This window comes from Argopecten irradians, chromosome 2 (assembly GCF_041381155.1).
Source record: "Argopecten irradians isolate NY chromosome 2, Ai_NY, whole genome shotgun sequence".
NCBI classification, from domain to species: Eukaryota; Metazoa; Mollusca; class Bivalvia; order Pectinida; family Pectinidae; genus Argopecten; species Argopecten irradians.
The window spans coordinates 62,559,049-62,584,780 of record NC_091135.1 but is presented as its reverse complement, the minus strand read 5'-3'; the positions used below and the strand labels follow the sequence as shown (position 1 = coordinate 62,584,780).

General features: G+C 39.0%; 1 protein-coding gene across 1 annotated transcript in view; it reads left to right on the top strand.

The window, feature by feature from the left end:
• LOC138316186 (uncharacterized) overlaps nucleotides 1–25,732 on the top strand; it is a 55,222-nt gene that overhangs the window by 13,263 nt on the left and 16,227 nt on the right. Inside the window, exons 7-13 of the mRNA XM_069257751.1 lie at nucleotides 4,823–4,927; nucleotides 5,473–8,810; nucleotides 10,828–10,975; nucleotides 17,030–17,215; nucleotides 17,675–17,786; nucleotides 20,184–20,257; nucleotides 25,263–25,456. Coding sequence (XP_069113852.1) covers nucleotides 4,823–4,927; nucleotides 5,473–8,810; nucleotides 10,828–10,975; nucleotides 17,030–17,215; nucleotides 17,675–17,786; nucleotides 20,184–20,257; nucleotides 25,263–25,456 — 4,157 coding nt within the window. The remainder of the gene's footprint in view (nucleotides 1–4,822; nucleotides 4,928–5,472; nucleotides 8,811–10,827; nucleotides 10,976–17,029; nucleotides 17,216–17,674; nucleotides 17,787–20,183; nucleotides 20,258–25,262; nucleotides 25,457–25,732) is intronic.

Here is a 25,732-nt window from a genome sequence, read left to right as displayed (position 1 = left end):
ATTGACTCTAAAAGAAGGTGGACTGACGATCTCCTACAGGAAGATGAAAACGTGGAATATCGAGACCTTCACACTGAGACTGGCTGAATTCTCAAGAACAGACCTTTTTTCTCTCTTTTTTTCCCACTCAGAGTTGAGAATATTATTTTTTTGAGCATTTTCTTTTATTCTTTTTATTTTCATAAAAATAACGATCCATGCAATACTTGTATATATACATACATACATACATACATACATACATACATGTACATACATACATACATACATACATACATACATACATACATACATACATACATACATACATACATACATACATACATACATACATACATACATACATACATACATACATAAATACATACATACATACATACATACACACACATACATACATACATACATACATACATACATACATACATACATACATACATACATACATACATACATACATACATACATACATACATACATACACATACATACATACATACATACATACATACATACATACATACATACATACATACATACATACATACATACATACATACATACATACATACATTCATAAATACATACATACATACATACATAAATACATACATACAAATGTACATACATACATACATACATACATACATACATACATACATACATACATACATACATACATACATACATACATACATACATACATACATACATACATACATACATACATACATACAAACATACATACATACATACATACATACATACATACATACATACATACATACATACATACATACATACATACATACATACATACAATGTACATACATACATACATACACACACACACACCCTTACATACCTACACACACACCATCACACGCACACACACACACATACATACATACATAACATACATACATATTTTACACATTTATTATCTACATCTAAATACTCTATTAACATGTACATGTATGTAACATTTGAACATAAATCACTCATTCATCAAACAACATCTGTAGTAACAAGACAACAAGACATTGACGAGCAATGACACCTTCAAAGAAGCCAATGCTCTGAATGTCCTGTTCAGGGCAGAAGTATTCAAGTTTATATATTACATTCTGGATGGAGAGACGCAACATCCTCTCCATCTTGTGGTGCTCCTTGGAGCCGAACACTACCTGGTTCAGTGACCAAGTTTCCCGAGTTCAACACTCAAGCTTAGCTGGCAAAGAGGACGGCAGTCTATCGTGTATTGCATAACCAGGGGCTTGAACCTTTGACCAAAACTGAGGTGCAACAGGGCTAACCTAAGCGTGCGAGATGAGGAAAAATTCTTCTTCATAACTCAAGTTAAGATATGAATGCCATTGACCACTTTTCCTTGTTAGATAAACACCCGTCAAATTGTCCAATGCAAATATCTAGTAAACATTTTATTACACGTGGGAATCATAATAAACGAACTCAACGCATTGGTCAGTAAAAGCACGTGAACTGAATATGGAATTTGAATGCGTTGGGCTAAAAGGAACTCGGGTCTAATTCCTAGATTCGTATGATCTTAAACGGAACTCGGACATGGTTTGTCGACTCCGTTTCTACGCTAAATTGAGTTTTACTGTGATTATATGTTCCTAAAGGTTCCGAAGACGATTACTGTAAAATGCTAGAACACTGACACGTCAAAAAAGGAACCGCTCAAGGTGCTTTGCGATTAGGAAAAGTAATATCTTGACAATGAAATGTACAATTGAAGCTCTGATTTCGAAATGATTGATGACAGTATAGTACAAGAGATCTTAGAGGATTCTTGGCGCCTACCAAAGAATGATGTATGTCTGCTTTTTAAACAATAAATATTAAAATCCAAGATGGCTGCCTCTTGGCCATCTTGTTGATTTTGTTTCATTGAGTTGTATTGCCCATTTGGGGCTATCTTGTTGATAGATCGGTTCAAAAATGCCTTATACGCAACTAGGAACCTAGGGGAAACCAACCTCTGAAATTTCAGACAGATCCCTTTGGTGCTTTCTGAGAAATAGAGATAAAACTCTTCAACTTCCAAAATCAAAGTTGTTTCTCTGTCGGCCATCATGTCGATTGGCCCTAAAATGTAACACAGAACAGGGGCACTAAGGTAACCTACATCTGCAATTTAAGACTTCTTGGTAACAAAAAAAAACTAAAAAAAGGACAGGCGGACGGACGGACGTACAGACGGACGGACAGATAGACCGACAGCCTGATTACTATACGGCACCCGTGTTGCGATACGGGGCCCTATTAAGCATCAGGGTATTCATTAAAGTCTTTAAAGGCAATGTATAGGCCAACATCGGCTTAAACAGAACTAGGATCTTGTTCCTAGATCCATATAATATTAAACAGAACAGAACAGGTTTCGTTGTCGGCTTCGTGTAAAGAAATCTACAATGAAATTATTTTCACTTTGATTACATGTTCCTGAAATTTCAAAGACGATTCCTGTAAAAATAAATCTTAAAAAGTCACTTATATGCAAGCGTCGGCTCTAAACTGGGTCTGGTTCCTAGTTCCGATCAAATAAACGGAACTCGAATATGGTTCCTAGTTCTGTTTGAGCTTAAACAGAATCCGGGTCTGGTTCCTAGTTCCGTTTAAGTTAAACGGAACCGGGGTCTAGGTGTCAAACCCGCTGATGAAATTCTGTGTTAAATAGATTGATTCTGTGTTGTATTATTCATGGAAGTTTTAAGTTCGATTCTTGTATATAATATGTAATTGAACATGAAGTTAGAGGTAGGAATCCTAATAAACGGAACTCCGCTCGTTGGCCAGTAGGTTTGTTAAACGGAACTCGGGTCTGGTTCCTAGTTCCGTATAAGCTTAAACGGAACTCGGGTCTGGTTCCTAGTTCCGTTTAAGTTAAACGGAACTGGAGTCTAGTTGTCAGATCCGTTTAAGGAAATTTGTGTTAAGGAGATTAATTCTGTGCTGTATTATTCATGGAAGTTTTAAGTTCGATTCTTGTATATAATATGTAATTGAACATGCAGTTAGAGGTAGGAATCCTAATAAACGGAACTCCGCTCGTTGGCCAGTATGTTTGTTAAACGGAACTCGGGTCTGGTTCCTAGTTCCGTATAAGCTTAAACGGAACTCGGGTCTGGTTCCTAGTTCCGTATAAGCTTAAACGTAACTCGGGCCTGGTTCCTAGTTCCGTATAAGCTTAAACGGAACTCGGGTCTGGTTCCTAGTTCCGTATAAGCTTAAACGGAACTGGAGTCTAGTTGTCAGATCCGTTTTAGGAAATTTGTGTTAAGGAGATTAATTCTGTGCTGTATTATTCATGGAAGTTTTAAGTTCGATTCTTGTATATAATATGTAATTGAACATGAAGTTAGAGGCAGGGATCCTAATAAACGGAACTCCGCTCGTTGGCCAGTAGGTTTGTTAAAAAGGAACTCGGGTCTGGTTCCTAGTTCCGTATAAGCTTAAACGGAACTCGGGTCTGGTTCCTAGTTCCGTATAAGCTTAAACGGAACTCGGGTCTGGTTCCTAGTTCCGTATAAGCTTAAACGGAACTCGGGTCTTGTTCCTAGTTCCGTATAAGCTTAAACGGAACTGGAGTCTAGTTGTCAGATCCGTTTTAGGAAATTTGTGTTAAGGAGATTAATTCTGTGCTGTATTATTCATGGAAGTTTTAAGTTCGATTCTTGTATATAATATGTAATTGAACATGAAGTTAGAGGCAGGAATCCTAATAAACGGAACTCCGCTCGTTGGCCAGTAGGTTTGTTAAACGGAACTCGGGTCTGGTTCCTAGTTCCGTATAAGCTTAAACGGAACTCGGGTCTGGTTCCTAGTTCCGTATAAGCTTAAACGGAACTCGGGTCTGGTTCCTAGTTCCGTATAAGCTTAAACGGAACTCGGGTCTGGTTCCTAGCTCCGTATAAGCTTAAACGGAACTCGCGTCTGGTTCCTAGTTCCGTTTATTAAACGGAACTAGGAACTATGAACTCGCAACCAACTTCAGCCCTCCTTTTCGAAATTCCTTTCTTCTAATATTGATCAAACGTAGAATATCCGATTCCTTCCTATCCTTATATGAAAGGGTATTTTTCTCTCACACATCGACGATATTATTCAGATATTCCACTATTCCGGCCTCCCCCCCTTTACAAGTTCTAAGAGAACTGCGACTGCACAATATGATAATTGTGCCATATTATAAAAGTAAAAATGCTAGATTGGATTCTGAGCTTAGCATTCAAAGTTCACAGCAAAAATAATATTTTTGTTGACTCCGTGAAATCAAGAGGTTGTGTTGCATGGATAGTCATTTAATACAGCCTCAGACGACATGAGCTAGTGGATTGTATGAGATAAGCCAGTTAGGTATGATAGTTTACCTTGTATCGTGAGCTTGCTGGGAAATGGCTCGGTTTGTCATCTTCCATCGCAAGTTACCGCAAATGAACGCAATATATACCTTAGGTCGCTGATTATCTCAATCGACGTTTTCCTTATATCCTTAACTTGATCTTAGGGACGGGAATACTATCTTGTATTGCCTTCTATTCTCTATGAATGCGATGTTTACTTGTATAGCAATATGGTCTATTCTCAGTCATCATCTATCCCATGGAAACGTGGTGGATGACTGCCTTACAACACCAGGCGTGATTTGTACCTCATATGGAACGACATTGTCATATAAGACAGGAGACTTTATCACTGACTATCCCACACCGATGGATGGATGGCGTCACCTTTTAGACACTGTGATGTACCATTAGTAAGGTTTATTTATGATAGATTTGTTTATTTACAGACGGGGATGACAGCAGTTTGTTGGGCGTTCGATTCCCAAAAGTTTGATTCCTTCAATATCATACTTGGCAAGATGTCAGCAAAGGACAAGGAGCAGTTCATTAAGGTATACAGAAGCAGAATGTATGAAAACAAATAAGTAAATAACAAATTGTTTTTGAATATGATATATCAACTTTTAAAGGGACAATTCAGTGAGGCAAATTCTGTTACATAACCACGAAGCAAAATATGACATACATGTATTCTTCTACATTCCTTATGAAAAATGTAACAAGAAACATTGACTTTCACGACGTTGTTAAGTATTTTGTAATGATACCGTTGAATTCCAAATCGTAGATCAATACGATTAAGCAGGTACAACATGTACGCTGTACCCATACCCGAGCCATGCATGTTAAACAAATGCAATACATAACCACTGAGGAGTTGATGAAAATATTTTTAGACAAGAACATGCATCTAATAAAGTAAACACACTACTGTAAGAGCGATTTGAGTAGTTCTAAACAAAAATTATTTACTAAACTGGCAAGGGCCAGGGTTCGGGATACAAGACATCCGACCTCTATGTGTAATGGCGGACAGTAAACGAGTTTGAACATTTCACATACATTTCACTACAACCAACTATATATCTGATTGTAGAGCCGCACAGAAAGGATGAAGAACCCGTCACCGGAGCACGACACAGAGAGCGATATTGCGTTTTACGAAGATATTCTGATCCCGATGTTCAAGCGTCTTGCAACGATGAAAGAGTTTCGCGACGCCATTTTGAAACAGAAGTTCATTCCGAGTGCAGTGTCTGTGTTCACTAAGCTAATGAAACAGCCAGCATGCGTTACAGGTATTTGTTTCGTCGTCGCACTATGTATGACTCAACACGCGATAGTTGTCGATGAAGCCGTAGTGATACAATTCATCAGATGTCGTGGACCAGAATTTCTTATCAAAGCATTGAAATGCTACTCTACTACCCCTAGAACAGAACCGGAAACGTTGGTTGCGTGCTTCTTCCCTCTTTCCTGTCTGGGTCAGACACAAGAAGGAAAGGAATGGCTGGAGAAGAACAGTACCAAGGTTGTACAGCATGCGGATGTCAAACCGCATTACAACAATGTCAAGAATGCCATTGAGAGTTTCGGCGACAAAGGGGTTGCAATCTGGACGAATTTCTGGGATTATTTTGAAAAGATGACACAGTACCAAATGGACAGGAAAATGGCAGAGCTTCTCGAGGAAGAAGAGCATGAAAAAATGATGAAAACAAAGAAACGAGAGAAGAAAATACAAAAGCGTCAAAACAAGCGGCAGCAGCGTAAGGGTGTACAGCCTATCGTCGCAAATGATGAAAGCAATGCAGAAGAATCTACAAAAGCAGATGTTACATCGAATGATATAAGGAATAAAGAAGACACATGTTGCGTAGACGATGTCAACACCATTTCCAGAAAACCTGATGATGCTTCAATAAAGCAAAAGAATGATGACGTTATCGTGATATCGAAAAAGCCAGTAAAACAGAAAAATGGTGACGTCGTCGTGATATCCAAGAAACCACAGCTTCCGATAAAGAAGAAGAATGATGACGTCATCGTTATCTCTAAGAAACCCATTGTCTCATCAAAACAGAAAAATGATGACGTTATTTCCAAGAAACCTCCCGTTCAATTCAAGAATGAAAAAGAAACAAACAAGGATAGAAAGTTTGATGTCACATTTGGAAATTTACAAAATATTGAACATGACACTGATGCATCACTACTATTCAACATGGAACTTGCGGCCTTGCAAAGTACTGTGGACCCAAACTTGTATGCGCTATTTGACATGCACAACGAAAATCAGTGGGTAACAGTTCAGGGAAAGAAAGAACGTGCAAAATCAAACAAGAACACAGACGAAGTTACAGATATGGCGACTGATATTGAACAAAAGTTGGATATAGATCACCAAAATGATGAAGTTAAGAATAGTGATTTGATAAAACGCTCTAACCAGCGTCAGCAATGTGCGAACAAGCTGAATGATGGCCCTAGATGGGCGGATATGGTGAAAGGTAATGGGTTGACGGAGAAGGAGCCAGAACCCGTCCGGATAGGTACGTATGCCGACAGAGTTGTTGGGAAGACATATGACGAGAATTTCCCTGCTTTAGGTGGAATGCTACACGGCAGAGACGAAGAAGGCAATTTTGAACAGCAACCGCCGCCGGCGAAGCAGGGCCAACAGCCCCTATGTAGTTTCGCAGCAGCAGCCGAAAGTACCACTACAGAGAGTGATGACATTCGCTCAGATCTGACCTCTAGTATAGCAGATGACTGCGGTCGGACAACACCGTCTTCGCAGTATACTGATAGTAAGGTAGCACTGGATCTTTCTTCCTCAATTCACAGTGATGAAATTTATATGTCGCCAACAAAAGAATCATATATTGAATGGGAAGCTCGCCCTCAAAAAGATGCCGTGCGAGCAACAAATTTGTTTGACATTGCTACGAGAGTCCTGTTTGAAAATAAAGCTCCCAGTAGTACTCAAAAGCAAAACGAAAACAATGCAACGGACAGAGATTTTCTGGGTTTACCAAGAGGGAGCGGACACAGTGATTTTGAGTTTTTATCATCTGCTAAAACAGTAACACCAAATGGTTGGAATTTAGAGGAAGTCACGGGGAAGGCATATAATGTAAACAAAACCGAACAGAATGTTCATAGCACGGAAAAGTGTAAAGGTGATTTTAGACAGGATACTTTCCCGGATTTAGAAAAGAGAGGGTTTTCTGATGCCGTGCAAGACTGGTTAAAAGGATGTACACCGCCCCATATGGCAAATGTAACAAACAGAAAACTGCAGGATGACTTGCATAAAAATTCAGCCAAATTTATTAACCACATACAACAGAAGAAACAACAGATACCAATGAGAAAGCAAGAGAAAGACGACCAAGGACAGAAACTCCTTCCTTTTCAAAGTGACGCGTCATATCTTCAGCTTCCGACTAGACAACAACAAGAAGCAAAGCACAATGTTGCAGTTATACAACCCATTGGGCACGGTGCAAATAGAAAAAAGAAAATTGCGCAAGAATTTACAAGTAGACCTTCCAATGACGTTGCTAAACGCGATCACTCTCATTTGCCGTTTGCGGATTCGTTGGTACGAAATGTCTCTACGTTGCCTACTGAAGACGAAGGAATCTGGTATCCATCTGACTTGACCAGCGGATCAGAAAGTCGGGAAAATTACAGCATAAATGCTAGTGACCAGAAGGACTTGCCGGTATTTCCTGGTTTCCATGACGATACTAAACCTTCATCTCCAGGTGTACCACTTCAGCAGAACATGGATATCATTCTTCAAATGCAACTCCTAAATTATTATCAGGCTCACTGCAAGCATCAGGGGATCAAAGGTTCTGTCTATGGTCACGATTTATCCTACTACTGCTCAGTCATGGGCATTTCAGAGGAGAAACTCAAGTCACTTGAAACTGTGTTATCCTTGAGTGATGTTCCGCATGAGAAGAAGCAGGATGAAACGACCGCACTGCCTTCGTATCGCCAAACACATGAACAGGGAAATACCGATATCCACCATGACCCCGCAGTACTTATGGCACTAGATCAAGGAAAACACCGTACAAACATTCCGGAACAAAACACAGGCACAAAAGATATAAGAAACACGAATGTCGCGCATATCAAAGACACAAAAGTACCAGACATCCCTGGGTCTTATGTCCACGCTCAACATGCATCAGAAAAAAACGGCAACATACAACTAACGCAACAGGAGACAAGTACATTTCAGGAAGAAATGAGTAGAAGTTTTGTCAAAACCAGTCCTCTCAAATGGACACCGAGGAGTATACGATGGAAAGAGAAACTGTCTGAGATCTCGAGGATGCCAGCGGCCTTCCTTAGACAGATTGGAGATATCATCATCCCATTCGACTACCGCAAGAGATACACTATTCCTTACTCGTGAGTTTACTATACACTATTCCTTACTCGTGAGTTTACTATACACTATTCCTTACTCGTGAGTTTACTATACACTATTCCTTACACGTGAGTTTACTATACACTATTCCTTACTCGTGAGTTTACTATACACTATTCCTTACTCGTGAGTTTACTATACACTATTCCTTACTCGTGAGTTTACTATACACTATTCCTTACACGTGAGTTTACTATACACTATTCCTTATTCGTGAGTTTACTATACACTATTCCTTACTCGTGAGTTTACTATACACTATTCCTTATTCGTGAGTTTACTATACACTTTTCCTTACTCGTGAGTTTACTATACACTATTCCTTACACGTGAGTTTACTATACACTATTCCTTACACGTGAGTTTACTATACACTATTCCTTACTCGTGAGTTTACTATAAACTATTCCTTACTCGTGAGTTTACTATACACTATTCCTTATTCGTGAGTTTACTATACACTATTCCTTACTCGTGAGTTTACTATACACTATTCCTTACACGTGAGTTTACTATAAACTATTCCTTACTCGTGAGTTTACTATACACTATTCCTTACTCGTGAGTTTACTATACACTATTCCTTACTCGTGAGTTTACTATACACTATTCCTTACACGTGAGTTTACTATACACTATTCCTTATTCGTGAGTTTACTATACACTATTCCTTACTCGTGAGTTTACTATATACTATTCCTTATTCGTGAGTTTACTATACACTATTCCTTACACGTGAGTTTACTATACACTATTCCTTACTCGTGAGTTTACTATACACTATTCCTTATTCGTGAGTTTACTATACACTATTCCTTACACGTGAGTTTACTATACACTATTCCTTACTCGTGAGTTTACTATACACTATTCCTTATTCGTGAGTTTACTATACACTATTCCTTACTCGTGAGTTTACTATACACTATTCCTTACACGTGAGTTTACTATACACTATTCCTTATTCGTGAGTTTACTATAAACTATTCCTTACTCGTGAGTTTACTATACACTATTCCTTATTCGTGAGTTTACTATACACTATTCCTTACTCGTGAGTTTACTATACACTATTCCTTACTCGTGAGTTTACTATACACTATTCCTTACTCGTGAGTTTACTATAAACTATTCCTTACTCGTGAGTTTACTATACACTATTCCTTACACGTGAGTTTACTATACACTATTCCTTATTCGTGAGTTTACTATACACTATGCCTTACTCGCGAGTTTACTATAAACTATTCCTTATTCGTGAGTTTACTATACACTATTCCTTATTCGTGAGTTTACTATACACTATTCCTTACTCGTGAGTTTACTATACACTATTCCTTACACGTGAGTTTACTATACACTATTCCTTATTCGTGAGTTTACTATACACTATGCCTTACTCGCGAGTTTACTATACACTATTCCTTATTCGTGAGTTTACTATACACTATTCCTTACACGTGAGTTTACTATACACTATTCCTTACTCGCGAGTTTACTATACACTATTCCTTACACGTGAGTTTACTATACACTATTCCTTACTCGCGAGTTTACTATACACTATTCCTTACACGTGAGTTTACTATACACTATTCCTTATTCGCGAGTTTATTAGAACACATACTGTAAACGTACTTATTTAAGTTCAAATTCAAAGACATGTAAATAAGGATTTATTAGAGCACACATTAATTAGCGTGATTCGGTGGTTCGATACCGCAAATACCTCTATCAAAATTTGACGCTGTACATGAATTAACGCTAACTACCGCTATCATAAAAACGTGCACAGTATGATGTCTTTCAAACATATCTAACTAGCATTGGTAATAAGCAGTCTTTAAAACAACCTGTCCAAATGTCCAGTTTAATAGTGACCTTTAAAATATAGGCACAAATCTATATTCTTTTTGCATCAGCTAGTTAAATCTACATTGTATGTTTCATGTGTACCTTTATTGTTGTGATTGTGTACATCTCGACTACAATCTACAGGGACAGCTCGGTAGTTCTCGGACTCTTGGTTGATGGAACGGAGGTCATGGTACAAGTCATTGACTTGTCTAGGCGCCCAATCACAGAGGCCATTCTACAGAAGCTAACGTCACCAGATCTCTCACATTATTTTCTTGTGAAGTACCAGGTATGTTTTTATCACTCATATTACACAGTCTGTGTACTATCCAGTAACATCGCCCTTGTATAGAATCATGATTTGTGAATTTTGTCATTGTATGTCGGGAGTAAAATTATCAGGATTTCGTTATGACGTCACCAAATGAATGTCTGTATGCAATGTTTTTTACTTATGATATACGCCACACGTTGTAAACATATTTGTATCGGTAGTTGTGTTCATTTTTTTTCAAATGTTTATCTTATAAAACCTGTCTCAAATTATTCTATTCTTCTACTACTCGTTTTATAAAATTTCATATTAAAATTTACGATGGTAATGTTTCTGTAGCAACTATGATATAAAATATATGAATGTACACTGCATGAACAAAGTGGTTTAACACTATATGCACTGTGTATAATCTTCCTTGTAACAAACATTTTTATTGGCTTAATAAATTATGTAATCAACTCATAACACCGTCTCTAATTGGCTGACACAACAGCACATAGAAATTCCACAAGAAATATGAAACTTCACAGCATTTTATTTAGTTTAATTCTTGAATATTCGATTTTGCTGTTCTGATATAATACTAAAAGTTCAAAATCATACGAACATATATATCTTAACATTGGCAATAATCTTTTTTATCATTTTGTTTTACAAAACATTTCAATATGCGATTCTAGATGACATTAAGTAACTGTCAATAAGGTTACACTTTGTATATGTCTAGCATTCCATCGTTATGTTACTATCACTAACGATACCACCACTTGCTCGATCTTGTCGCTAGTTCCGGTACAAGGGTTGACATTCTCTGTCACTCGGCTGCACCACTCTAGACGTATTGAAGTAATAGATTGATTTTTTCTCATTTTGTCGGTAAGAGATTCGTCAATATATTGCCTTTTAATTGTGTCGGTATTGATTTGGATACTCTCATTAGTGTGTCTAATAGTCTGAAACTGTCGATGTGTGGTTAGCGATACCCTGTTATAGAGGTCTCTTTGGCAAGCCAGGACTCCTGAAACTGTCGATGTGTGGTTAGCGATACCCTGTTATAGAGGTCTCTTTGGCAAGCCAGGACTCCTGAAACTGTCGATGTGTGGTTAGCGATACCCTGTTATAGAGGTCTCTTTGGCAAGCCAGGACTCCTGAAACTGTCGATGTGTGGTTAGCGATACCCTGTTATAGAGGTCTCTTTGACAAGCCAGGACTCCTGAAACTGTCGATGTGTGGTTAGCGAAACCCTGTTATAGAGGTCTCGTTGGCAAGCTAGGACTCCTGAAACTGTCGATGTGTGGTTAGCGATACCCTGTTATAGAGGTCTCTTTGGCATGCCAGGACTCCCAAACAGTCCCGTTCTAATAATTACCAACTATAACTACACCCACTCATTACAAGCCAGGCTCCGATTTCTCGAAACAAAAATACAGACTTAAGTCAAAACTGATGTTTTTCTCCTTATGTAACTTATATGAAAACTTTAGACTTAAGTCAGTTTTGGACTTAGTTTGTTTCGAGAAATTGGGGCCAGGACTCCCAAACAGTCCCATTCTAATACTTACCAACTATAACTACACCCACTCATTACAAGCCAGGAATCCCAAACAGTCCCGTTCTAATAATTACCAACTATAACTACATCCACTCATTACAAGCCAGGAATCCCAAACAATCCCATTCTAATAATTACCAACTATAACTACATCCACTCATTACAAGCCAGGAATCCCAAACAGTCCCATTCTAATACTTACCAACTATAACTACACCCACTCATTACAAGCCAGGAATCCCAAACAGTCCCGTTCAAATAATTACCAACTATAACTACGTCCACTCATTACAAGCCAGGACTCCCAAACAATCCCATTCTAATAATTACCAACTATAACTACACCCACTCATTACAAGCCAGGAATCCCAAACAGTCCCATTCTAATACTTACCAACTATAACTACACCCACTCATTACAAGCCAGGAATCCCAAACAATCCCGTTCTTATAATTACCAACTATAACTGCACCTACTCATTACAAGCCAGGACTCCCAAACAATCCCATTCAGATAATTACCAACTATAACTACACCCACTCATTACAAGCCAGGAATCCCAAACAGTCCCATTCTAATAATTACCAACTATAACTACACCCACTCATTACAAGCCAGGAATCCCAAACAGTCCCGTTCTAATAATTACCAACTATAACTACACCCACTTATTACAAGCCAGGAATCCCAAACAGACCCGTTCTAATAATTACCAACTATAACTACATACACTCATTACAAGCCAGGACTCCCAAACAGTCCCGTTCTAATAATTACCAACTATAACTACACCCACTCATTACAAGCCAGGACTCCCAAACAGTCCCGTTCTAATAATAACTAACTATAACTAAACCTACTCATTACAAGCCAGGACTCCCAAACAGTCCCGTTCTAATACTTACTAACTATAACTACACCCACTCATTACAAGCAAGGACTCCCAAACAGCCCCATTCTAATACTTACTAACTATAACTGCACCCACTCATTACAAGCCATGACTCCCAAACAGTCCCATTCTAATACTTACTAACTATAACTACACCCACTCATTACAAGCCAGGACTCCCAAACAGTCCCATTCTAATACTTACTAACTATAACTACACCCACTCATTACAAGCCAGGACTCCCAAACAGTCCCATTCTAATACTTACTAACTATAACTACACCCACTCATTACAAGCCAGGACTCCCAAACAGTCCCATTCTAATACTTACTAACTATAACTACACCCACTCATTACAAGCCAGGACTCCCAAACAGTCCCATTCTAATAATTACCAACTATAACTACATCCACTCATTACAAGCCAGGACTCCCAAACAATCCCGTTCTAATAATAACTAACTATAACTACACCCACTCATTACAAGCCAGGACTCCCAAACAGTCCCGTTCTAATAATAACTAACTATAACTACACCCACTCATTACAAGCCAGGACTCCCAAACAGTCCCATTCTAATACTTACTAACTATAACTACACCACTTTACAAGCAGGACTCCCAAACAGTCCCTTCTAATACTTACTAACTATAACTACACCCACTCATTACAAGCCAGGACTCCCAAACAGTCCCATTCTAATAATTACCAACTATAACTACATCCACTCATTACAAGCCAGGACTCCCAAACAATCCCGTTCTAATAATAACTAACTATAACTACACCCACTCATTACAAGCCAGGACTCCCAAACAGTCCCATTCTAATACTTACTAACTATAACTACACCCACTCATTACAAGCCAGGACTCCCAAACAGTCCCATTCTAATAATTACTAACTATAACTACACCCACTCATTACAAGCCAGGACTCCCAAACAGTCCCGTTCTAATAATAACTAACTATAACTACACCCACTCATTACAAGCCAGGACTCCCAAACAGTCCCGTTCTAATACTTACTAACTATAACTACACCCACTCATTACAAGCCAGGACTCCCAAACAGTCCCATTCTAATACTTACTAACTATAACTACACCCACTCATTACAAGCCAGGACTCCCAAACAGTCCCATTCTAATACTTACTAACTATAACTACACCCACTCATTACAAGCCAGGACTCCCAAACAATCCCGTTCTAATAATAACTAACTATAACTACACCCACTCATTACAAGCCAGGACTCCCAAACAGTCCCGTTCTAATACTTACTAACTAAAACTACACCCACTCATTACAAGTCAGGACTCCCAAACAGTCCCGTTCTAATACTTACTAACTATAACTGCACCCACTCATTACAAGCCATGACTCCCAAACAGTCCCGTTCTAATAATAACTAACTATAACTACACCCACTCATTACAAGCCAGGACTCCCAAACAGTCCCGTTCTAATACTTACTAACTATAACTACACCCACTCATTACAAGCCAGGACTCCCAAACAGTCCCGTTCTAATACTTACTAACTATAACTACACCCACTCATTACAAGCCAGGACTCCCAAACAGTCCCGTTCTAATAATTACTAACTATAACTACATACACTCATTACAAGCCAGGAATCCCAAACAGTCCCGTTCTAATACTTACTAACTAAAACTACACCCACTCATTACAAGTCAGGACTCCCAAACAGTCCCGTTCTAATACTTACTAACTATAACTGCACCCACTCATTACAAGCCATGACTCCCAAACAGTCCCGTTCTAATAATAACTAACTATAACTACACCCACTCATTACAAGCCAGGACTCCCAAACAGTCCCGTTCTAATACTTACTAACTATAACTACACCCACTCATTACAAGCCAGGACTCCCAAACAGTCCCGTTCTAATACTTACTAACTATAACTATACCCACTCATTACAAGCCAGGACTCCCAAACAGTCCCGTTCTAATACTTACTAACTATAACTACACCAAGTCATTACAAGCCAGGACTCCCAAACAGTCCCATTCTAATAATAACTAACTATAACTACACCCACTCATTACAAGCCAGGACTCCCAAACAGTCCCGTTCTAATACTTACTAACTAAAACTACACCCACTCATTACAAGTCAGGACTCCCAAACAGTCCCGTTCTAATACTTACTAACTATAACTGCACCCACTCATTACAAGCCATGACTCCCAAACAGTCCCGTTCTAATAATAACTAACTATAACTACACCCACTCATTACAAGCCAGGACTCCCAAACAGTCCCGTTCTAATAATTACTAACTATAACTACACCCACTCATTACAAGCCAGGACTCCCAAACAGTCCCGTTCTAATACTTACTAACTATAACTACACCCACTCATTACAAGCCAGGACTCCCAAACAGTCCCGTTCTAATAATTACTAACTATAACTACATACACTCATTACAAGCCAGGAATCCCAAACAGTCCCGTTCTAATACTTACTAACTAAAACTACACCCACTCATTACAAGTCAGGACTCCCAAACAGTCCCGTTCTAATACTTACTAACTATAACTGCACCCACTCATTACAAGCCATGACTCCCAAACAGTCCCGTTCTAATAATAACTAACTATAACTACACCCACTCATTACAAGCCAGGACTCCCAAACAGTCCCGTTCTAATACTTACTAACTATAACTACACCCACTCATTACAAGCCAGGACTCCCAAACAGTCCCGTTCTAATACTTACTAACTATAACTATACCCACTCATTACAAGCCAGGACTCCCAAACAGTCCCGTTCTAATACTTACTAACTATAACTACACCAAGTCATTACAAGCCAGGACTCCCAAACAGTCCCATTCTAATACTTACTAACTATAACTACACCCACTCATTACAACCAATGACGCTATGATGGACGGAATAACTCGTTGATTGTTTGACTAGTTCGAGACATTGTATCGTTTGCAGCAGCTTGTTTTGGAAATGTCTCTCTGGAAATCACAAAATTAGCTATTTCCAAACTTTCAATTTGAGATTCCAGCAATATTAGGCTATTGCTATTTACGCTAGTTATTTCACTTCGATTCCCGACGATGAGGATTTTTATAATTGCAATTTGATTTTTTTTACTATTCGGTACCTGATGTGAAAATGTACATAGTAATATTGCTGCTTTTCTGCTTTTTCATATTTCTGCATTTTCCAAATCGATAATTTACTTGCAATTTTATCAAACTTTATATGATCCAATTGTGCCTTTTGAACCTTTTCGGTCAACTTATTTGGTGTTGCTTTACGTCTCTTACCCATTGGTACAATAATGATTTGCATTGGAATCATATAAGGACGCAATGCACATTATGTATTAATATTAATAGAACAATGCTTTCCAATGTGACGTCATCAATGTCTTCACGCTTCAAATCCATTCAAATGACAATTGTAAATGTTTGATTCTGTATAATAAGACTATTTAACTCTGTGTTATTCTGTAACACGTGCTATAAGATCAATAAAATAATTCTAATAAAGTTATTTGCAATAATTTAGGTTTACAGATGTGCAAGTGAAGTTTTCACGATGTAAACAATGATAATTTCAGGCCTTCAGTATCGAGAAAGACACGTGCTTCTTGGCAATGGATTTACACGAGTACACTCTTTCCGAGTATTTTGCCCAGCAGCAGATGGATCTTGACCCTCTGACTGCCAACAAGATGGGGTGGCAGATACTTAAAGGCCTGGGCTATCTCCACGACGGATGTGACGTCATACACGGAAATATCATGGTGGGAACATACTGATTAGTTTTTGCTGACATGCAATTTCTAAACTTAGCATGAATGCATTTTGACCCACATATTTTCATTTTGTTAGGCACACGTTTATTTCACTATCCCGAATTTTATATCTTTGTAATATTGGCTATCGCTGAAGATCACTACAAGAATGAAACTGCTGACATTACGCAGCATTAATCTGGAGATCTTAGATATCGATTGTAAAAGTTTCTGGCTTTGAAATTAATTTTATAGTATCATTTGATTGTGCGCCATAATGATATACCCTTCTGTAGCAGTAGATGCTAACATACTGAAATAAAGAGGCAGTTGTTGTGTAGGCGAGGACTCGAGATTGATATTATGTCTTTGTTTGCCCTTGATACAACCATCTTCTGATCAATGTCTTTACTGGCTCTTTCTGCTATACTAATAAGACTGTAGTGACCCCTACATCTCTTTCTGCAGCCCAGTAATGTCCTGGTAGATATACAGGGGAAGTTACGACTGAGTGAGTATGGCCTACCACCTCCACTTGGAAGTAGTGTTCGCACTCTTTTCCCAGCGTCACCGATGTCAGGTAAGATTGTACACTTTATGCAGCCCAAATTGCACTTAGAGCTTTGCTCTATTTTAGTTCCGCAATGCAGAGTCTCAGTTCTTTGTACAGGATGACATATCCGGGCATCTGGTCTCGGTTTTACTTCAGAAACTTTAAACTAAGTTTGTATCAGTAAAGTTTTATGGCGAATCATTGTAGACACTGTTACTCTCTAGGTAGCACACATTTCATATTCTCCACTCTAGACTAGACAAAGTTAACAGATTATATTTACTTTGTAGATAACACAATGGTACTGTCTAGGTAGCTCACATTTCATATTCCCCACTCTAGGCTAGACAAAGTTAACAGATTATGTTTACTTTGTAGATAAGACACTGTTACTCTCTAGGTAGCTCACATTTCATATTCTCCACTCTAGACTAGACAAAGTTAACAGATTATATTTACTTTGTAGACAAGACACTGGTACTGTCTAGGTAGCTCACATTTCATATTCCCCACTCTAGGCTAGACAAAGTTAACTGATTATATTTACTTTGTAGATAACACAATGGTACTGTCTAGGTAGCTCACATTTCATATTCCCCACTCTAGGCTAGACAAAGTTAACTGATTATATTTACTTTGTAGATAACACAATGGTACTGTCTAGGTAGCTCACATTTCATATTCTCACCTCTAGGCTAGACAAAGTTAACAGATTATATTTACTTTGTAGATAAGACACTGTTACTGTCTAGGTAGCTCACATTTCATATTATCACCTCTAGGCTAGACAAAGTTAACAGATTATATTTACTTTGTAGACAAGACACTGGTACTGTCTAGGTAGCTCACATTTCATATTCCCCACTCTAGACTAGACAAAGTTAACAGATTATATTTACTTTGTAGATAAGACACTGGTACTGTCTAGGTAGCACACATTTCATATTCTCCACTCTAGACTAGACAAAGTTAACAGATTATATTTACTTTGTAGATAAGACACTGGTACTGTCTAGGTAGCACACATTTCATATTCTCCACTCTAGACTAGACAAAGTTGACAGATTATATTTACTTTGCAGATAAGACACTGGTACTGTCTAGGTAGCTCACATTTCATATTACCCACTCTAGGCTAGACAAAGTTAACAGATTATATTTACTTTGTAGATAAGACACTGTTACTGTCTAGGTAGCTCACATTTCATATTCTCCACTCTAGACTAGACAAAGTTAACAGATTATATTTACTTTGCAGATAAGACACTGGTACTGTCTAGGTAGCACACATTTCATATTCCCCACTCTAGACTAGACAAAGTTAACAGATTATATTTACTTTGCAGATAAGACACTGGTACTGTCTAGGTAGCACACATTTCATATTCCCAACTCTAGACTAGACAAAGTAAACAGATTATATTTACTTTGTAGATAAGACACTGTTACTGTGTTGGTAGCTCACATTTCATATTCCCCACTCTAGACTAGACAAAGTTAACAGATTATATTTACTTTGTAGATAAGACAATGGTACTGTCTAGGTAGCTCACATTTCATATTTTTCATATTCCCCACTCTAGACTAGACAAAGTAAACAGATTATATTTACTTTGTAGATAAGACACTGTTACTTTGCAACATCGCCACATCCATCTGTTAACTGAAATATATAGATAATTGTTGCGCGAACTTAAACATAACTGAGTCGTTACAACGTCTGCTGCGAACTAAAACGACATTTGAATAACCGTGCCTTTGTTAATCTATGGCGCCATAGAAGTATTTAAGCTTCCGTCACTTACTGGTACCAACCGCGATGTCGTAAAATTCTACGCCTTGAAGTAAATCTGTATCTATACCGTCTGTAAAAATGTAGCGATGTTGGATGCTTTCCAAGTTTAATTGCATTAAGATTTTAGGTCGATAGAAAGATACGCGCTCTTACATGTTGTGGAAGCATCGTATCCGTAATATCCTTGCGGTCGCCCCTTCATACGCATGCATTTTTTTATCTTGTTTAAGATTGAGGGAAAAAACGTAGTTATTTGATAAAAACATCTAAACAATATCTTTAATTTGAAAGAGATTTTTAATAACGAATCTCGTTTTATCCATGGAAAAATAATATTAAATTTGACAATGTTAAGTATTCACACGCTTAGGCATCGATAATTTAAAAATATTATTTTGGCGTGAATTTTGTGACATCACAATCAGTCATAGATGGGACTTATCCACAGTAAATTGCATTTAACCGACGTCGTTTTGACATTTCGAAACCCCTATATTGAAGACAACGTCGGCATTTGTAAGAGCAGTATATACAAAATAAGGTATTGGATGAAATTCCTTTCTAGCGTCCCCGCGTCATCAGGACTATCAATCCTAAAACAAAAACTCAAACATTAATGTTAATTGCAGCTGATCGATACTGCTGGATGCCAACAGAGATTATGACTGAGTCCGGAACTTATAATAAACAGTCGGATGTACAGGTAAAGTGCTTCATTTTTTACTATACGTTTGGTTGTCTTACGATATAGTCCAGACATAAGGCACCATTGTTGTATTAACTTTTCGAGACATTGCTTAAATTTCTTGTTAAATGCGGTTATATTAAACTGCTCTCAATCTTCAGAGTGTTATACGAAATAATGCAGTGATTCCTTCGTTAGTTTGCAAAGATTTATCTCGAACAAAATGATATCCGAAAATGTATAAACGTTATCGATATAACCAAACCAAGAATACAGATCATTTTGTGAAATTGTGGTCAGTCATCTACCTGTAAACACAGAAGGGCCACTTTTTGTGAAATTGTGGTCAGCCATCCTTTTTAAAATCTACAATGCAGATGATGATCATTGAAACTTTTGTGTAATTAGTCTTTGTCTAGCAACTCAAAGCCTAGCATCTCGCCTACCTTTTAAAGGTGTTGGCTCATTGACGCCTATATGTTAATGGTGTTGGCTCATTGACGCCTATATGTTAATGGTGTTGGCTCATTGACGCCTATATGTTAATGGTGTTGGCTCTTTGACGCCTATATGTTGATGGTGTTCGCATTGCCGCCTATGTGTTGATGGTGTTGGCTCATTGACGCCTATATATTGATGATGTTGGCTCATTTACTCCTATATGTTGATGGTGTTGGCTCATTGACGGCTATGTGTTGATAGTGTTCGCTCATTGACGGCTGTATGTTGATGGTGTTGGCTCATTGACGGCTATGTGTTGATAGTGTTCGCTCATTGACGACTGTATGTTGATGGTGCTCGCTAATTGACGCTTACATGTTGATAGTGTTTGCTCATTGACTCCTATATGTTGATGGTGTTCGCTCGTTGACGCCTACATGTTGATGGTGTTCGCTCATTGACGCTTACATCTTGATAGTGTTTGCTCATTGACTCATATATGTTGATAGTGTTCGCTCATTGACGGCTGTATGTTGATGGTGTTCGCTCGTTGACGCCTACATGTTGATGGTGTTCGCTCATTGACGGCTGTATGTTGATGGTGTTCGCTCATTGACGGCTGTATGTTGATGGTGTTCGCTCGTTGACGGCTGTATGTTGGTAGTGTTCGTTCATTGACGGCTGTATGTTGATGGTGTTGGCTCATTGACGGCTGTATGTTGATGGTGCTCGCTCATTGACGGCTATATGTTGATGGTATTCGCTCATTGTCGCTTACATGTTGATAGTGTTTGCTCATTGACACCTATATGTTGATGGTGTTCGCTCGTTGACGGCTATGTGTTGATAGTGTTCGTTCATTGACGGCTGTATGGTGATTGTGTTCGCTCATTGACGCCTACATGTTGATGGTGTTCGCTCATTGACGGCTGTATGTTGATGGTGTTCGCTCATTGACGGCTGTATGTTGATAGTGTTCGTTCATTGACGGCTGTATGTTGATGGTGTTGGCTCATTGACCGCTATGTGTTGATTGTGTTCGCTCATTGACGGCTGTATGTTAATGGTGTTCGCTCATTGACGCTTTCATGTTGATAGTGTTTGCTCATTGACTCCTATATGTTGATGGCGTTCGCTCGTTGACGTCTACATGTTGATGGTGTTCGCTCATTTCGACTTGATGTTGATGGTGTTCGCTCATTGACGGCTGTATGTTGGTAATGTTCGTTCATTGACGGCTGTATGTTGATGGTGTTCGCTCATTGACGGCTGTATGTTGATGGTGCTCGCTCATTGACGGCTGTATGTTGATGGTGTTCGCTCATTGACGGCTGTATGTTGATGGTGTTCGCTCATTGACGGCTGTATGTTGATGGTGTTGGCTCATTGACGGCTATGTGTTGATGGTGTTCGCTCATTGACGGCTGTATGTTGATGGTGTTCGCTCATTGACGGCTGTATGTTGATGGTGTTCGCTCATTGACGGCTGTATGTTGATGGTGTTCGCTCATTGACGGCTGTATGTTGATGGTGTTCGCTCATTGACGGCTGTATGTTGGTAATGTTCGTTCATTGACGGCTGTATGTTGATGGTGTTCGCTCATTGATGGTGTTCGCTCATTGACGGCTGTATGTTGATGGTGTTCGCTCATTGACGGTTGTATGTTGATGGTGTTCGCTCATTGACGGCTATATGTTGATGGTGTTGGCTCATTGACGGCTATGTGTTGATTGTGTTTGCTCATTGACGGCTGTATGTTGATGGTGTTCGCTCATCCCGCTTACTTGTTGATAGTGTTTGCTCATTGACTCCTATATGTTGATGGTGTTCGCTCGTTGACGTCTACATGTTGATGGTGTTCGCTCATTTCGGCTTGATGTTGATGGTGTTCGCTCATTGACGGCTGTATGTTGGTAATCTTCGTTCATTGACGGCTGTATGTTGATGGTGTTCGCTCATTGACGGCTGTATGTTGATGGTGCTCGCTCATTGACGGCTGTATGTTGATGGTGTTCGCTCATTGACGGCTGTATGTTGATGGTGTTCGCTCATTGACGCTTACATGTTGATAGTGTTCGTTCATTGACGGCTGTATGTTGATGATGTTGGCTCATTGACGGCTATGTGTTGATTGTGTTCGCTCATTGACGGCTGTATGTTGATGGTGTTCGATCATTGACGCTTACTTGTTGATAGTGTTTGCTCATTGACTCCTATATGTTGATGGTGTTCGCTCGTTGACGTCTACATGTTGATGGTGTTCGCTCATTTCGGCTTGATTTTGATGGTGTTCGCTCATTGACGGCTGTATGTTGGTAATGTTCGTTCATTGACGGCTGTATGTTGATGGTGTTCGCTCATTGACGGCTGTATGTTGATGGTGCTCGTTCATTGACGGCTGTATGTTGATGGTGTTCGCTCATTGACGGCTGTATGTTGATGGTGTTGGCTCATTGACGGCTATGTGTTGATTGTGTTCGCTCATTGACGTCTCTATGTTGATGGTGTTCGCTCATTGACGCTTACTTGTTGATAGTGTTTGCTCATTGACTCCTATATGTTGATGGTGTTCGCTCGTTGACGTCTACATGTTGACGGTGCTCGCTCATTTCGGCTTGATGTTGATGGTGTTCGCTCATTGACGGCTGTATGCTGGTAATGTTCGTTCATTGACGGCTGTATGTTGATAGTGTTCGCTCATTGACCGCTGTATGTTGATTGTGCTCGCTCATTGACGGCTGTATGTTGATGGTGTTCGCTCATTGACGGCTGTATGTTGATGGTGTTCGCTCATTGACGCTTACATGTTGATAGTGTTTGCTCATTGACTCCTATATGTTGATGGTGTTCGCTCGTTGACTGCTATGTGTTGATAGTGTTCGTTCATTGACGGCTGTATGGTGATTGTATTCGCTCATTGACGCCTACATGTTGATGGTGTTCGCTCATTGACGGCTGTATGTTGATGGTGTTCGCTCATTAACGGCTGTATGTTGATAGTGTTCGTTCATTGATGGCTGTATGTTGATGGTGTTCGCTCATTGACGGTTGTATGTTGATGGTGTTCGCTCGTTGACTGCTATGTGTTGATAGTGTTCGTTCATTGAAGGCTATGTGTTGATAGTGTTCGCTCATTGACCGCTGTATGTTGATGGTGTTCGCTCATTGACGGTTGTATGTTGATGGTGTTCGCTCGTTGACGTCTACATGTTGATGGTGTTCGCTCGTTGACGGCTATGTGTTGATAGTGTTCGTTCATTGACGGCTGTATGTTGATAGTGTTCGCTCATTGACCGCTGTATGTTGATGGTGTTCGCTCATTGACGGTTGTATGTTGATGGTGTTCGCTCGTTGACGTCTACATGTTGATGGTGCTTGCTCATTGACGCCTACATGATGACTCTCATTAACATCCTCTCAATAGCGTTAAAACTAATGCTGATGTTCAATAATATAGGTTTAGTGCGTCTAGTGAAATTGGCCCATTACATCAGTAACACAGTTAGGCGATGTGCACGTCAGTCACCGCATACTTATACAGCCTTAATTGTCACGCAATCTTAATTGTTTTTGTTGGTAATAGATCTTGTAGGTTTCCACTGACGATCATCTACATATCATATTAATCTGACGCAATGTGTCATACGAGCTTTTAGCTTGTTCGAGGCGGAAACTATGGGCTTTGCCTTCAGCTAAAAGACTTTGAAGTCTGTGGGAACACTTTCTCCATTGCTTTCAATATTGTCGACCATTTCAGATAGTCATCTTGAGTTCTTAGCGCAATTGCGTGTTCAATGACAATCGCTTCCAGGCTCAGGAATAATAAGTGATTTAATTTGTTATGCGTTAAAACAATGATATATATATTGGTCATATTTTCATTGTATTCCTAACAAAACCTGTTGTTAGCATCATTTGTTTTGTTTGGATGTGCTGTACTGGCTGCGTGTTAATAGACTGGACTGGTCTGGGGACTATAATCAAATAAATGACGAATCAATGTGGTCACTGCTCCATCCTTATTAACTCTAAGTAAGATTCCAAGACATCTTCCTCATAATATCATTAGAATACGTATTTTGTTGTTGTTTCTGATTGTCTTCTGAGCTGATTTCGTTGCAGTTTCGTTGCTGGTGGGGAGACCATGCTGGTGGGGTGACCAGTTGGCCATCAGACGCATAGACGGCTGGCTAGGTCCATAAGACCCTACTCTGCACTGTCAACTCAGAATTTATCATTCGTATAATTTATAAGTGATAACTGTATTGCGAAGTTTTTTTTTATTCTTTAACATTGATTTCTATGCTGAAAGATAAATACAAATTGAACCGGTTACTATGAACAAATGAAAAACATGTCCTACCTCATTTTGACAAAAGGACTTCATTTTTAACATTCCATGACAGTAAGATAATGTTAAAAATAAATCACAATTTGTTATCTTGAATAAGCAATTGTCCTAGACAATGTCTGGTGTATTTTTGTCTCCAAAAATGATAAATGTGTATTCGTAGATGTTCTGAAATAATAATGACATGTTTTTGCGCGTGGCGGTGCGTCTGCTTGTGTATATTTTTACAGGTACTCGGGATGCTGTTGTACTACATACTAACCGGAGGAAAGCATCCTTATGGAGAGAATAACCTGGCTATTCACGTCAGCATCCAGCAAAACTGGCCAGATATCAAATACGTTGGCGGGGAAGTCAACGACCTTCTGTCTAACATGATGTGTACATCACAGGATACTCGTCCCGGTATTGGAGACCTCTTAAAGTAAATCATTTTAATTGGACTAATTCACGTACCACGTGATACCCGATAACGTTTGTGCGGGACTAGTATCTCCAGTAGTGATGAGCGTTACTATTCATAAGCTTCCCGCTGAAATGACGTTAGCGCGGGATATAATTATATTATCAATAGAAACAGTATTCCCGCTCAAACGTTATCGGGTATCACGTGATACATGAATTATTCCCGGTAATCGATGACTGTTAAAGTAAGTCATATTAATTTGTCCGGTCATTGATATCTGTTAAAGTAAGTCAT